Below are 14,628 nucleotides of genomic sequence, written 5' to 3' on the forward strand. Positions count from 1 at the left end.
ATATTAAGCTATCTTATTTTTGGCCTAATTAAATATGATCAATTAAGTTTAATGATGGGCCTTTAAAGCATCTCTTTATGTATAGACTGTATGGACTTTACAATGTATAGAGACCAATTTTATTTTATTTATTAATGATGGGCCAATAAACAAAATAAAATAATAAAGGGTATAAATAGGGTTATGGTCCCCAGTCTAAACGAAAGGAGATAAAAAAAATTGCTTATTATTCACATTTCATTAGTGAGTGATTTGAGGCTGCAATATTCATTTTAGACATGGAATACTAGACTTAAGTACATAATCTCAATGGATTCAAGTATGTCTTCTAATATTATTATCCTATAGATTTAGCATAAGATTCAGGTGTATTTATTGTCTAGATGATTAGTTTCTATAATCATTCTATATGATTTGTGATTCTCCAACAATTGGTATTAGAGCCACTCTTGTTAAATCTATTAGGATTTAATTAAAGATATTTCATGGTGGATGGAGTTTTTGAATCTGATTTCCATTCATTCACCCACCACTATTTTTTGTGTTTGGTTGTAAGGAATTTTTTTTTTTTTTAACCCGGATTTTCTGTTGCAAATCATTTTTTATAAATTATTTTTCCAATCGACATCAATATTTTTATCAAAAGATATTTTATCTTGGATTGTTTGCATAATTTTCAAGATAAAATATAAGTGTTTTTGAGAATTTTGGGGATAAAGATGAAGTGGTTAGGTGATAATGACCTATTTTTTCGTCTTTATCTTGTTACATTTTGATAAGTCTTTTAATCTAATAGGGTCATTTGGACATTGGGCCTAAGTCATTTAAGGTCATTTGGATTGTTGGACCTAAGTCTATTTAAGTTGGGTTAAGTGATGGGTAGGATTGGACCTTTGATCGACCCAGTTGGACCTTTGATTGACTCATTTAACCAACCTAGATGGACCTTTGAGTGACTCGTTTAACTGATCTGGATAGACCTTTAACTAACCCGTTTGATCGACCTAAGTGGACCTTTTAACTGACCTGTTTGATCGTTGACTTTGATCATTGATCCAAAAAAAAAAAAAACTTTGCATGTTTAAAATCCAATATTTCAATATAAATTAAATTGAAATTATATGTCACCAAAGTGACCTCTATTATGTAGATTTTATTATGAAATTCTATGAATAGTATTTAAATCTATGCGTAAACTAATCAGCCTAAAGGAAAGTTATTTTTTGCCAGGTTTTAAACACTTATAGTAGTAAATATGTGATATTTTGGTGATGTACATGAATGCAATAAGTCAATCCAAAGATAAGCATATTGTTGGCAGGATTTGTTATCAGTATTTATTAACTATATTTTTATAATAGTACCATTTATGAATTGTTATTTTGTCCAAAGACTAAATATCAATGTTGTGTTAGGTATATTATAAGAGTTCATCTTATTGCTTTTATGCCATATGTATACATGTAAATTTTATTTACATCTTACATGCTTAAAGTAAATGGCATTGTTGTTTATTGTGAGCTTATTACTGTATTTTATATACAATCAATGCTTCCATTATATCTACTAACATAAACAACATTCCAATGCTTAATGACACTAACTTTAGAAAATTAAAATAACACATTACCATTTTACTTGGGTGTATGGATCTAGACTATGCGATCCAGACTAAACAACCTCCCGCCCTTACTAATGACAGTACTGCGAAACAAAGGGCTAACTTTGAAAAGTGGGGGTGTTCTAACCGCATGAGTCTTATGGTCATGAAGCACTCTATTTCAGATACTATCAGGGGTGCAATGTCTGAGGAGGAAAATGCTAAGAGTTTCCTAAGCCAAATAGCATACCAATTCGTTGGATCTAAAAAGGTCAAAACAAGTACCATTTTGTCTAAGCTTGTTTCAATGTGGTACAAAGGCAAAGGGAACAGAAAATAGTACATTATGGAAATGTCTAATCTTGTTACTCGACTGAGGGCACTAAAGTTGGAGTTGTCTAATGACATCCTTGTGCACCTGATCTTGATTTCTTTCCCTGCACAATTTAGTCCTTTTAAGATAAGTTATAATACTCAAAAGGAAAAATAGACTCTTAATTAGCTCATTGCTCAATGTGTGCAAAAGAAAGAGAGATTGAAACAAGAAAAGACAGAAAGTGCTCACTTAGCTACTACCTCTCATGACAATGTTGCCAATAAGAAAAGAAAAAAGAACAGTAACAGTAAAGGAAAATGAGTTGCATATAGTAGGACCTCATAGCTTAAGGTGCAATAGAAACAGGATAAGGTCATCACTTATTTCTTTTGCAAGAAAGGTGGACATGTAAAGAAGGATTGTCCTAAGTATGCAAAATGGCTTGTCAAAAATGGTAAACTTCTTAACTTTGTTTGTTCTAAAGTTAACTTGGCTTTAATACCAAATCACACTTAGTGGATAGATACAGGTGCAACTACTCATATAAGTGTGATAATGCAAGGTTGTCTAAGGAGTCGAGTGCTAATAGATGCTAAAAGATTCATATATATGGGAAATGACAACAAAGCTCTTGTTGAGGTGATTAGTTTATTTAGATTGTAATTAGAATTTGGTTGTTATTTGGATTTGGATGAGACTTTTATGTACCGTCATTTAGACATAATTGGGTATTTATTTCTCATTTGGACAAATCTGGCTACTCTTGTTCATTTGGAAATGGAAAAAATAGTCTTTTTCAATATTCAAATTAGATTGGTATAGTTTCTTTGGTTGATAATCTATATAAATTGGATATTAATGCTTCACATATTTATGAATCCTTGCATGCAAGTAATTGTGGTACAAAGTGTAAATTAATTGATAAGAATTCTTCCTTGTTGTGGCACAAGTGTTTAGGACATATTTCTAAACAAAGGATTCAAAGACTTGTGTCAGAAGAAATTCTTGATTCCCTTAACTTTTCAAATTTGAAAATATGCATTGAATGCATTAAGAGAAAGCAAACAAATGTAAAAAAAGTTGGCGCTAATAGGAGTTCAGGTGTCTTGGAATTAATTCATATTGATATTCGTGGTCCATTCCCTATGGCTTCTTGGAATGGTCAACATTATTTTATTACTCTCATTATGGGTGCCTATACTTGATTCATGAGAAGTCTCAATCGTTTGACATTTTCAAATCCTATAAAGCTGAAGTTGAAAATCAACTTGGAAAGAAAATTAAAGTTGTTAAATCTAACCATGGTGGTGAGTACTATGGTAGATATGATGGATCAGGTGAACAATGTCCAAAACCTTTTGTGAGATACTTACAGGAATGTGCCATTGTTCCTCAGTACACCATGTTAGGGACTCCAAGTCAAAATGGTGTAGCTGAGAGACGAAACTGGACATTGACGGATATGGTAAGAAGTATGATAAATCATTCTCCTTTGCCATAATCACTTTGGGGAGAAGCCTTAAAGACTACAGTTTGTATGTTTAATTGATTTCTAAGCAAGCAGTAGCTAAAATCCCATGTGAGCTATAGACTGGAAAGAAACATAGTATTAAGCATCTTCATGTTTGGGGTTGTCCAGTTAAGGCTAGGCCATATAGGCTTAATGAAAGAAAATTGGACTCAAGAACAATAAGTTGCTACTTTGTTAGGTACTCAGAAAGGTCAAGGGGTTTTAAGTTTTATGATCCCTTGAGCAAGTCTTTTTTTTTTTTTTTTTTTAACCAACAATGCCAAATTCATTAAGCATGTTGAATATGGTGGGGGTACTAGACTCAGGAGCTTTGTCTTTGAAGAGGAATAGTGCAACCAAAGAATTTTGAATCCAAAAAGTCAAAACATCTGGTATGCAAATTAAAGCAATCCATTTATGGTTTAAAGCAAGCATCTCGTCAATGGTATCGAAAGTTTGATCAAGTGATTACCTTTTCTGGTTTTAAGAAAAACACTATTGATCAATGTATTTATGAAAAGATTAGTGGGAGCAAATTTATTCTTCTGGTGTTAGATGTCGATGATATTCTGCTAGCAAGCAATGCTATAGGCTTGTTTTATGAAACTAAGAGATTTCTTTCAAATAATTTTAAAATGAAAGATCTTAGTAATGCATCATTTGTGTTGGGAATATAGATCTATCAAGATCATTCTCGTGGTATTCTTAGCTTATCAAAAAAGACATATATTGATAAAGTGCTTAGTAGATTTGGCATGAAGGATTGTGTACCAAGAGATACCCTCATTGCTAAGGGTGATAAATTCAATTTGCTTCAATGCTTAAATAACGAAATTAATAAGAAAGAGATGGAGAACATCCCTTATGCATCAGTAGTTGGGAGTCTCATGTATGCTCAAGTTTGTATACGTCTAGATATTGTGTACGTAGCTGGTATGCTTGGCAGATATTTAAGTAAACTGAGAATGATTCATTGCAAGACAACAAAACGGGTTGTTCGGTATCTGTAGAGAACAAAAGATTTCATGCTCACATATCAGAGATCCGATCATTTAGAGTTCATAGGGTAGTCCGACTCCGACTTTGCTGGCTACATTGATAGCAGAATATCCACTTCTGGCTATATTTTTATTTTGGCTGAAGGAGATGTCTCATGGAAGAGTGTTAAGCAATCACTTATAGCTACTTCCACCATGGAAGTAGAATTTATAGCTTGTTATGAGGCATCGAGCCAAGCAATATGGTTGTGGAATTTTATCACTGGATTGTGTATTATTGATGGCATTGAGAGACCATTAAGGATAAACCGTGATAACCAAACTAAAGAATTATATTCTAAGAACAACAAAAACTCGCCAAAATCGAAGCATATTGACTTGAAGTTTCTGGTTGTTAAGGAAAGAGTTTAGAGTTTTCAGGTGTCTATTGAACATACTAGTACAAACTTCATGATTATGGATCCACGTAACAAAGGTGTACCACCTAAAGTGTTTCATGAGCATGTGGCTCGTATGGGTGTGGTTCATCTTGGTGATATGTTTGTGTAGTGGGAGTTTGTTAATTGATGTTTATTAGTTAATGAGATGTTTTTCTTATCAAACATAACTATTATTCTTGTTTTTCTTATTGAAAACTTTGAAATAAAGTTATATTCTTTCAATTGCAGTTTTGCATAAAGTTTGAAAGTGTGTTGAACTCTTTTGAGTCATAAAGTTGGACCAATTGGAAATAGGTATGATATGGGATCACATTACATGAAATTTCCATGCTACACATCCATACTTGATTTATGTCGTTGATTGTATTAATGTGGTGATCATTGATGGGTCTAGTTGCGAAATATGTAACGAAGATCACTTTGATTCTATATTGGTATAATTGAGGGACCAAATTGTTTTGAGATACTTGCAGTCAAGATAGCAAATATTGAGCTCATTTTTGTAATGTTCAATTGTTTAATGACATATGTGGCCCAAGTGGGAGATTGTTGGATATTTTGGTAATTACAGGCTTACATATTAACACATTGTACATTAAGTTATCTTATTTTTACCTAATTAAATATGATCAATTAAGTTAATGATGAGCCTTTAAAGCATATATTAATATATATATATAGACTATATGAGTTTTGCAATGTGTAGAGACCAATTTTATTTTATTTATTAATGATGGGCTAATAAATAAAATAAAATAATAAGGGGTATAAATAAAGTTATGGTATCCTGTCTAAACGAGAGGAAATAGAAAAATTACTTATTATTCACACCCCATCAGTGAGTGATTTGAGGTTGTAATATTCATTTCAAACGTGGAAGACTAGACCTAAGTACATAATCTCAATGGATTCATGTATATCTTCAAATATTATTATCATATAGATTTAGCATGAGATTATGGTGTATTTATTGTCTAGATGATTAGTTTCTATAATCATTCTGTATGATTTGTGATTCTCCAATAGATATCCCAAGAGATCGTAGTCATAGAAAAGGTTGGCAAATTGTTAACACCATTAAGCATAGTTCCTGCTTTTGACAATTTTTGTGGAATTTGTGTGGTTGTGTTGATTGCAATGAGAGTTGGTGTTTGAAAAAAAAAAAAAAGATTGGTACTAGCATTGATGACCATCGGAGACTCAGACAAGACTGAGTTTTCTGGAGATGCAGTGTAGGAGGAAGAAAATTCAAGGAGGAGAGGTAGGAAGGAAAGTCAATGGGGGAGAGCTTGAAGTTTGAAGAGGATTGAGTTTGCTATCTTAGAGCTTTGGGCTCTGATACCATAATAGCAAAGCAATTGAAGAATGAAAAGCTACACTATTTTCATTCATCCAGTTACAAGTATATATATATGCAGAAAACAAACGCGAATGAGGAAAATATGTGATTTGGTTTTATAGTTTAGGAATGTTGACTATTGGACAATAAAATACAGATGAGAATTAACCCCTGCAACCAAGGGTGGAGTGATTCATATTAGAAAATACATTTTTAAAATATTTTAAAATTTAAATTATTTTTATAATTACCATTTTTTATAAAAGGTATCAAAAATTCATTATAGGATGCTAAAACCCATGACGGTGCTCTTTCTTATGGTGGTGCTCTTTTGTTCAAGTTCACATTATATTGGTTTGCTGGATGGCGATTTCTGTCAAAGTCCACCCTATTTTAGTCTAATGGATGCTAAAGATGCCAAACTTTTGTCTTGCAGGATGATGACGTATATTGTTAGAATGCATTTGACAATGATTATTAGAAGTGTTTTTAGTTTTTCTAATACTTGAAAATTTTTATTTTTCACGTATTAAAAATACTAAAAACACTTTTAAAAATTACTGTCAAACACGATCTTAGTACCCTTTTCACTTTCAAAGCTCTATATTTAGTTAAAATAATCCAAGTCATTTTAAATTATCAACTTTTTTCTGTTGCAGGATTAAAAAGAACATTAAGCAGTGACATGATATAATTTACTTATATATATAACTGCGAAAAATTATTGTGCCTTTGAGAACGTCAATTATGGCTGAAATTTTATAGAATGGGCCACTCCCATTTATTCCATATCTTAAGATTGAATCTTCTTTTTAAAACCCTTAATTCGTGAATACTTCAAATCTGTTGGGAGTATATAACAGAAAAAAAAAATGCGAATGTTAAGAATGAGAAATCAAGGAATTTCATTACATGCAACAAACATAAAATCACTCAAACCCTTTCTTTAAAACCAACCAAAACTGTGTTTGGGGTTTTAAATAATGTCTGGAAATCTAGCCCAGCTGTTCTGCTATTACTAAGCATCAACTCCATTTGCTTATTTAATCATATACCTATGCCAACATGGAATATATTAAAGCACTCAGTTTCTAAGAAATATTCTACCTCTATATGGCCTCTCTAACGTGTATCCATGTTGGTTAGGGGTAAAATTGCTGGGCTCCTTCTCGTCGGCCATTGTTGCATCCTTGTGAATAAAGTCTGCGGTTTGCCCATCATCCCTTGCTGAACCCACTCTCACCACTTTCGGACCAGTCCACACAAGCAGTTGCCAAGTGAAAGCAGGAGGTAGATGACATATATCCCAGGTCTCCATGCATCTGGGAACAAGAGTGAAGCCAATGATGCCAGTGAGAGGGAACCGGAAAACACCATGATAGTACGGAGGACAGCAGCACAGGTAGGAGAGAGATGAAAAGAATGGAAGGTGGACTCGATTCCAAATGACAAGGCAAATACCAGTAAACCAGCAATAGCCACCAAGGTCGTCTTGGGATGGACTTGAAATACAGAGTTTGACTCATTCTGGAACTTCAAATTGATGAGGTTGGTGAGCAAGGGAAGTATGAAGCTAAGAAGGGCCAGGATGGCTTTACGGGAAGTGGCCATTAGACTTCGTTGTTGTCGGCGGTTGAAGGTAGCGCAGTAAATAGGCATGGTTGTGCTCTGGATATATTCGCAATTTAATTAGACCTGTTGAGCAACAAATTAACAATGAGGACACAGAGATTAGATGAAGATTTGGAGAGAAAGATCATAATTAAGGAAATCAATAGAAGAAATTCGATAACAAGAGTTTGAGAGGTTTAACTAACCTCTAATCTCCTCCGGTCCTTCAAGATACCTTCACCCTCAACTTGTCTTTGAGAGTCAACTTCTCTATAAATAACGAAGTATGTTGACTATATTTGCCATCTTCCTTCTTGTAGTGGGTCACAGCAGCAAGCTATGGGGCCTGCCATCTCAGCAGGCTGTATGGGGTGGTGTAACGACTGAAAGCCCTTCTGTTGCGTGCATGGAATAGGTTCTTCTCACCACTGCTAACATGCCATCTGTCTATCTGACTTTACTTGAGCTTTAATTTTTTATTTTTTGGTTTTAATGTAGATTAATAAATTAATTAATACCTTATTACATATAGTCAAGTATTTAATTCCGAGAAACCAATAATTTTATATTGCTTTATGTATGTCCACATCTAAAAATGATCATATTAATCAATTTGTATATGAAGACATCATAGAGTGCTACTACTTCAGAGAGAGGAATTAAGAGAGAAGGATAAGTGTAAATAATTTTAATTATATTTAATTCTCTTTCTTATTTTTCATAATGAAACCAAAAGAAAAAAAAACTATATTTTTCCTTAAAATTTTCTGGGAACCAAACACGGCGTTATAGAAAAAATACTTTAATTAAAAGTACTTCACATAGAAATGGCCTCTAACATGCTCTTGCTTCATTCGCGTGTATATCTCTAAGTAGGCAAATGGTCTATGAGAGGATTGGGAAAAATTGTGTTCGCAATATGCAATGGAATTTAACTCAATTTATAGTGTGAGAACTCCCCGGATTTGGACTGATCGATACTGAGGGTTTTGACTTTAATGGTAATAAAAGCACAAACCTCAATCTTTAGAAAGAAAGTATGTTTATTTTAAAGGTTTCCAAACTCATTTTGTTTGAAGAATATTTGATTTTTTGATTATCCGTTTCACTTATGAGGAGATGAGGAAAGGATTAAGGAGTTAAAGTGCAGTGGAAAATGTTTTTATTTTAAGTGTTTTTAGGGAAAGTGTCCTTTTTAAAAAATATTTTTGAAAAAATCATTAATTAAATGATTCTTTAAAAAGAATTAAAAGTGATTTTTTAAAATTTAAAAGTATTTTCTGAATTTTATCAATTGTAAAGTTCTCTTTAAAAAAAATATATATTTTTTTTATACACTAAAAGTGGTTTGTTAAAGCACTACCAAATGCATTCTAAATTAATCAAACAAATTTCTTTAATTATTTTTTTTTCTTGGTTAAATGCTCATTCGGGAGGTCATCAATTTTAAAAACCAAGTCTTTTGGCTCTATGCATAATCAATGCAACATTAATGTACACTCAATGATTAAAATATCGTATATTGATAGATCTCAAAACGATATTTATCACAGATATAACGACAATCAACATGATCAAAGCTCAAAAATAAGTTATTTTTCCATCGTTGAGGGGAGTACGACCTTGCCCACCACTAGGGCAAGTTTGCCCCTTGAAGAATACTTTGAAGAACAAGTTAATTATAATTATTTTATAATTAAATGAAAAAATTTCATTTAATTTATTAGTAAAAATATAAAAATTATCATAATAATTTTCTTCATAGTGTTTTTCATATCATTAATGTATTAATTAAATATTAAAAAATTATACACTTATCGTCATTTATGTTATAGCCTTTAATACAATTAAATTAAATGTATCATAATTTTAATATTAAATATATTTTAAAATTAGACATATTATAATCAAATATCACAATATTTGATATAATTTAATAATCAATGTACGCTTATCAAATTTATATTTTTTTTATTGACACATATAATATTATTATCAAATATAATAAATTATATATATATATATATATATATATATCAATTTTTTCAACAAAACAACTTTAAATGTCCATTACATTTTTAATTTCGTTTCTAATATTTATTTTATTTTATTTTTTATTTTTACATTATTATAAATTTTGATCAATTTTAAGTCCATCGATATTTTATGTCAAAATATCCATTAATATTTCTCTGATATATCCATAAAATCAAAATAAAGATATATATATATATATATATGATTGTCGATATTTTTATCCTTGATAGGCTATCCATCTCAATAACAAAGAATGGGCCGGTTGATAGATGAATCTATGTATCCATCTTAAGAATATATGTTATTTTGGTATTCGATTTTTAAGAGCTGCATGTGACCTAACGTATTTATTGTTGTGGATGAAGTTTCGATGTGCTTTTGATCTTATGGCTACGAGAGTTAATAAAATTACCTAAGAGGCATGTCCTCGAACACACCACACACTGGCCAAATCAATTAACCTACGATATATATATATATATAGCCCAAAGCATTCCCAAGATACAAACCTGAGCCAAAACCCATCTCCAAAATAAGCTCAGGAAAAGCCCATTATGGGCAGTTGATTAGTTTACTACATTCATTACATGACTTGGTTTGATAACACCGACTCCATTGCAACACTGAAAATAATTCAAATGTGCTGGATGACTACTAATATGCAGCTGGTACACGAGAGCTACATCGTGACAGCTGAACCAGAAGGTACAGATCCTTCTAAACATGGAATTGTCTAGGAGGATAGGTAATCAGGTGTGGATATGGAATCAGCTATAAAGTCATTTGGCCCAAGATCATCGATAGGTGGACGTTGTCTATGGTGCTCGGTGACTGACTGATAAGCCATGGCTAGTGCGAGAGCCTGCACATAAAGAGAACAAAACAAAACTTCATCACCTACTATAACTTGATTTTCTTAATTGAAAAAATCAGTGAATAGAGCTCTTATCATCGATCTTACAATGTGATCATGGTTTGGAGGAGCATAAATGCCGGTGGTGATGGTGCTCCTTCGTCGACTACCATCAGGAGGTGGGTTAGATATTTTGGTAAAACCTGTTGGGACAATAACAACAGGCATAGCAACAAGATTGCCTATGCAGACTTTCTCCCAATCAGTTGCATTGCCAATGAAAGCATCGACAGTAAAACTTTCTCTAATTTCCCGAATTAATTTTCCTCGTGCTCTTTGTGCCTGTGAATAATATCACAAATCTTAATCACAATAAAATAGATTAAGATTATAAAACATTATAAATTTTAATCCCAACCCATTTTTAAGTAACAAGTTCATTTGATGATGATGTAATCAGATCTTAGAGAACTAACCTGAACATAGTCTACTGCAGGAATCATGCGTGCACGGCGTAGTTCAACAGGCCATAGGTCTTGAGCTTCATAAAAGTCATCCTCCCCAGATCGCTGCCACTCATCAAAGTGAGCCAACATATCAACGTCCATTGCAAAATTGAGGATTCCTTGAACATGGTTGACAGTGTAATTCAATTTGAAAGGAACCATTTTAACACCCTTTGATTCAAGGATATGAATAACCTGGCAAAGCCATCCCAAGAAGGTTCAAAATATTAAAATCTAAACTCTAAAAGCAGCATGAACGTGATAAAGTTACTGACCTGGCAAATGTCTGAGTGATCTATCTAATGATAATTTGAACTCAAAAATTTTAATTTTAATACGTAGACCCACTCTTACCTCCATCTCAGCATCATCCAGATACCCAACAGTAAGATTTGTGATGTCTACTGAGAATGGATCATCAAGGGAAATGTCCTTTGAGGAGGGATCATCTGGATCCTTTCCTAGAATGGCATCCAGAATAATTGTGCAATCTACTGCACTTCGACAGAATGGTCCAATCTTATCCTGAACATATATATATTTAGATTCCACAACAAAATAAGGGAAACAAATGTGGCACATAAAGTGAAGATGATTATGGTGATACCAAGCTTTCTGATATGCTCATTACACCGGTTCGACCAACAGCACCGAAAGTTGGGCGTAATGCAGTCACACCACAAGAAGCAGCAGGGAAGTAATTTCTTAGTTGGTGCTTTTGTCAGGGGAGGACTTAAACACAAAAAGGAACCAAGAAACCAAGCTAGAAAATCAAATGGGCAGAAATCAAAATTTATAATAGCTCAAGCACTAAATTAAGGATACCTGCTGAGGTGGAAGCAGCAGCTGCAGCGGATGAACCAATAGGGTATTCCTCAATATTCCATGGGTTCCTTGTCCTACCTCCAAACCAGATGCCACCATATGCCAGTGATCCAGTGGCAAGCTTTGCAACAAGAACAGCCCCAGCAGACTTCAACCTGTACCAATCAGAGTCACAAATTAGTTGGTCTGAACATGACTGAAAATTTGTCATCAGGTTTCTCCTTTTTGTTTAAAAAGATATATCATCTTTCTGCATGGTCCCTTTCCTTCTATTAAGGATTTGTATTCAGAAAAAGGAGAGAATGGAAAGAATGAAGAAATATTTGTAATACTTCTTGAAAACTGAAGCTTCAATGTCAAGAACTTGATCTTTGAAAGTTTTTGAACCCCAAGTAGTCTTGTACTGGGGTACCGAAATTATATCCTTCAATCCATATGGAATCCCATGAAGGGGACCTGTAACACAACTCAATATCACATTCTGGAATCAAGGGATTTATTGTACCATATATTAATTTCAAATCTTCAACTCTTACTTTGAGATTATGATGAGAAGAAATAGATGGAGGAGGTACCTAAATATATTCCTCGAGCAAGCATTTCGTCAGCCTCTTTTGCCTGCTTGTATGCCAATTCTTCAGTGTAAGTGACCACAGCTTCAAGAACATAATTATACCTAGTGGTTCCCCAATGCATATAAGAAAGATGACTGGCACAGACACATAGGAAACTTTCTTTTTTCTGCTTTATTACCTCTTTAATCTATGAAGAAAAATTCGAGTAAGCTCCTCAGAGGTAATTTGTTTTGTCTTAATGAGTACCCCCAGTTCAAGAACCTGGTGAACATCAACAATTTCATTGACAAAACACTAACAGAAAAAAAAAAGGGCGAATAAAATATTTGGTGGTAGGAAAGACTTACCGTCATGAAGGCAATGTCTTCTTCACTTTCAGGCCTCTGTATTCCAGAAAGGGAAGGATAACTGAATCTTTTGGTTTTGCTTTGCACTTGTTCATTGCCCCACTCAGGATTGAAAACCAAATAAGATGGATCATGTAAACCTCCATTAACAGAAGCAACTAACTTACGATTGGCTCTTGATATAGGGATATTCAGCTCAGTTGCACCCTTCTCAATCTCGGCTATCTAAAAGGAAAAAGAAGATAGAGTAATTATATGAGATAAAACTTTGATGATACAATCCAGAGTTAATGGATCATAAATAGTCTAAATTACAAGTTCATCAAAATCACCTTAGCATCATTGAAGAAGTCGGCATCAAATATTGCAAATGCACATTTAAGTGGTGAGACTTCATTAATCTTTTCTGAGCATTCACCATTGTTTTTAGGGCTGTTCTCCCCACTGTCCTGATCGAAGAACACAAGAATGTTTGCTTAAGAGTAGAAATTAAAGAAACAATGGAATAAAAAAGAAATGGACTAGCTCTTCTCTGTTCTAAATTTTTGTTGGGTAGACAACATTTCCAAAATTTTCTTAAAAGGGGGGAACATGAGAAGGTTGGGAAATTGGCTTCCTTCTTAAGCATTTTCCCCTTTTGCCCTAAAACTCTCTGAGGAGCAAAGGGGAAAGTATATGACCAATCAAAGCTCCCGTCACTATCTAAGGTGGTACTTGGCTATCATTCTATAATTAATTTTCTTGCTTTTCGTAGCTAAAATCAATGAAAATGCTAATTTCCAAAGAAAGAAAAACTTGTTCCGAACTGCTAACCATTTCAGAGGAGGACAAGAACCACCTCCTCCTTATCCCCGATTCCTGAAGCTAAATGGTGGGTTTTGTATAAACATTGGCTGTCGTTTCATATTCATAATAGTTTCAGTAAACGAGTATCATTTATCAAGTTCTTTTGCATGTAGAGCCTCCAAATGATTGTTCACAAGCTCTAAACGTATAGAGTGAAATCTGAAATTTCTATCACAGCAGGGACAAAACGGACCCACTCTTGGATGTTTTCTGATACATTAATTAATGGATGATAGAAATGGAGAAAGAGAGAGTTACCATAATTGTTCCAGTCCCAGCGAGAAGACGGTTGGATGAGATGAGAAAGAGGAGGCAAAAATAATACAGCAAACGTATCCATGGGAGTGAGAGTGAGGTGACAAGAAGGATGCCCCACAACATGACTGCCGCCTTGTCACACCCTTTACTTCCTTGTCTTCTTCCTTGGAGATCTAACAGATATCTGCAGTTTTATTGATGGAGATGCGGCTCCCTGCTTTATTGCAACCCACTTTCCCAAGCCGTTGACTCAGGGTTCACCTACAGGCTACAGGCTACAGGGTTTTATAGAGCCTGAAAGTTTTTGCAGAACTTTTACCCTTTCACAATTAAAATTCCTACAATACCTTTTTTTTCTATATTTTTTTGTTATTTAATATTTATTATTCTTTTTTCAAAAAATTTTAAATAATTTAGCCCCGTATAATCCAGTGCTTATTTTTTTTTAGATCATAAAATAATAAAAACTATTTAAGGCTTATACTTAAAAAAAAAAAAAGTAATAATTTTAAAAATTATTTTAAAATTTTGAAATACTACAAAATATTTATTACCTCAAAATTAAAA

General features: G+C 33.4%; 1 protein-coding gene across 1 annotated transcript; it reads right to left on the bottom strand.

Annotated features, from left to right (window-relative positions):
• Window positions 1–10,350: 10,350 nt before the first annotated feature.
• Window positions 10,351–14,303, bottom strand: LOC100264385 (uncharacterized). Its single transcript, XM_002270094.4, is given in 13 exon segments — window positions 10,351–10,622; window positions 10,624–10,713; window positions 10,813–11,046; window positions 11,181–11,405; window positions 11,565–11,735; window positions 11,818–11,914; window positions 12,014–12,190; window positions 12,368–12,491; window positions 12,611–12,711; window positions 12,789–12,871; window positions 12,958–13,182; window positions 13,290–13,406; window positions 14,062–14,303. Coding segments are annotated over 13 exon segments (1,821 nt in total). The 5' UTR covers window positions 14,185–14,303; the 3' UTR covers window positions 10,351–10,568.
• Between the last annotated feature and the right edge of the window lie 325 nt (window positions 14,304–14,628).

This window comes from Vitis vinifera, chromosome 15 (genome assembly GCF_030704535.1).
Source record: "Vitis vinifera cultivar Pinot Noir 40024 chromosome 15, ASM3070453v1".
Taxonomy (NCBI): Eukaryota; Viridiplantae; Streptophyta; class Magnoliopsida; order Vitales; family Vitaceae; genus Vitis; species Vitis vinifera.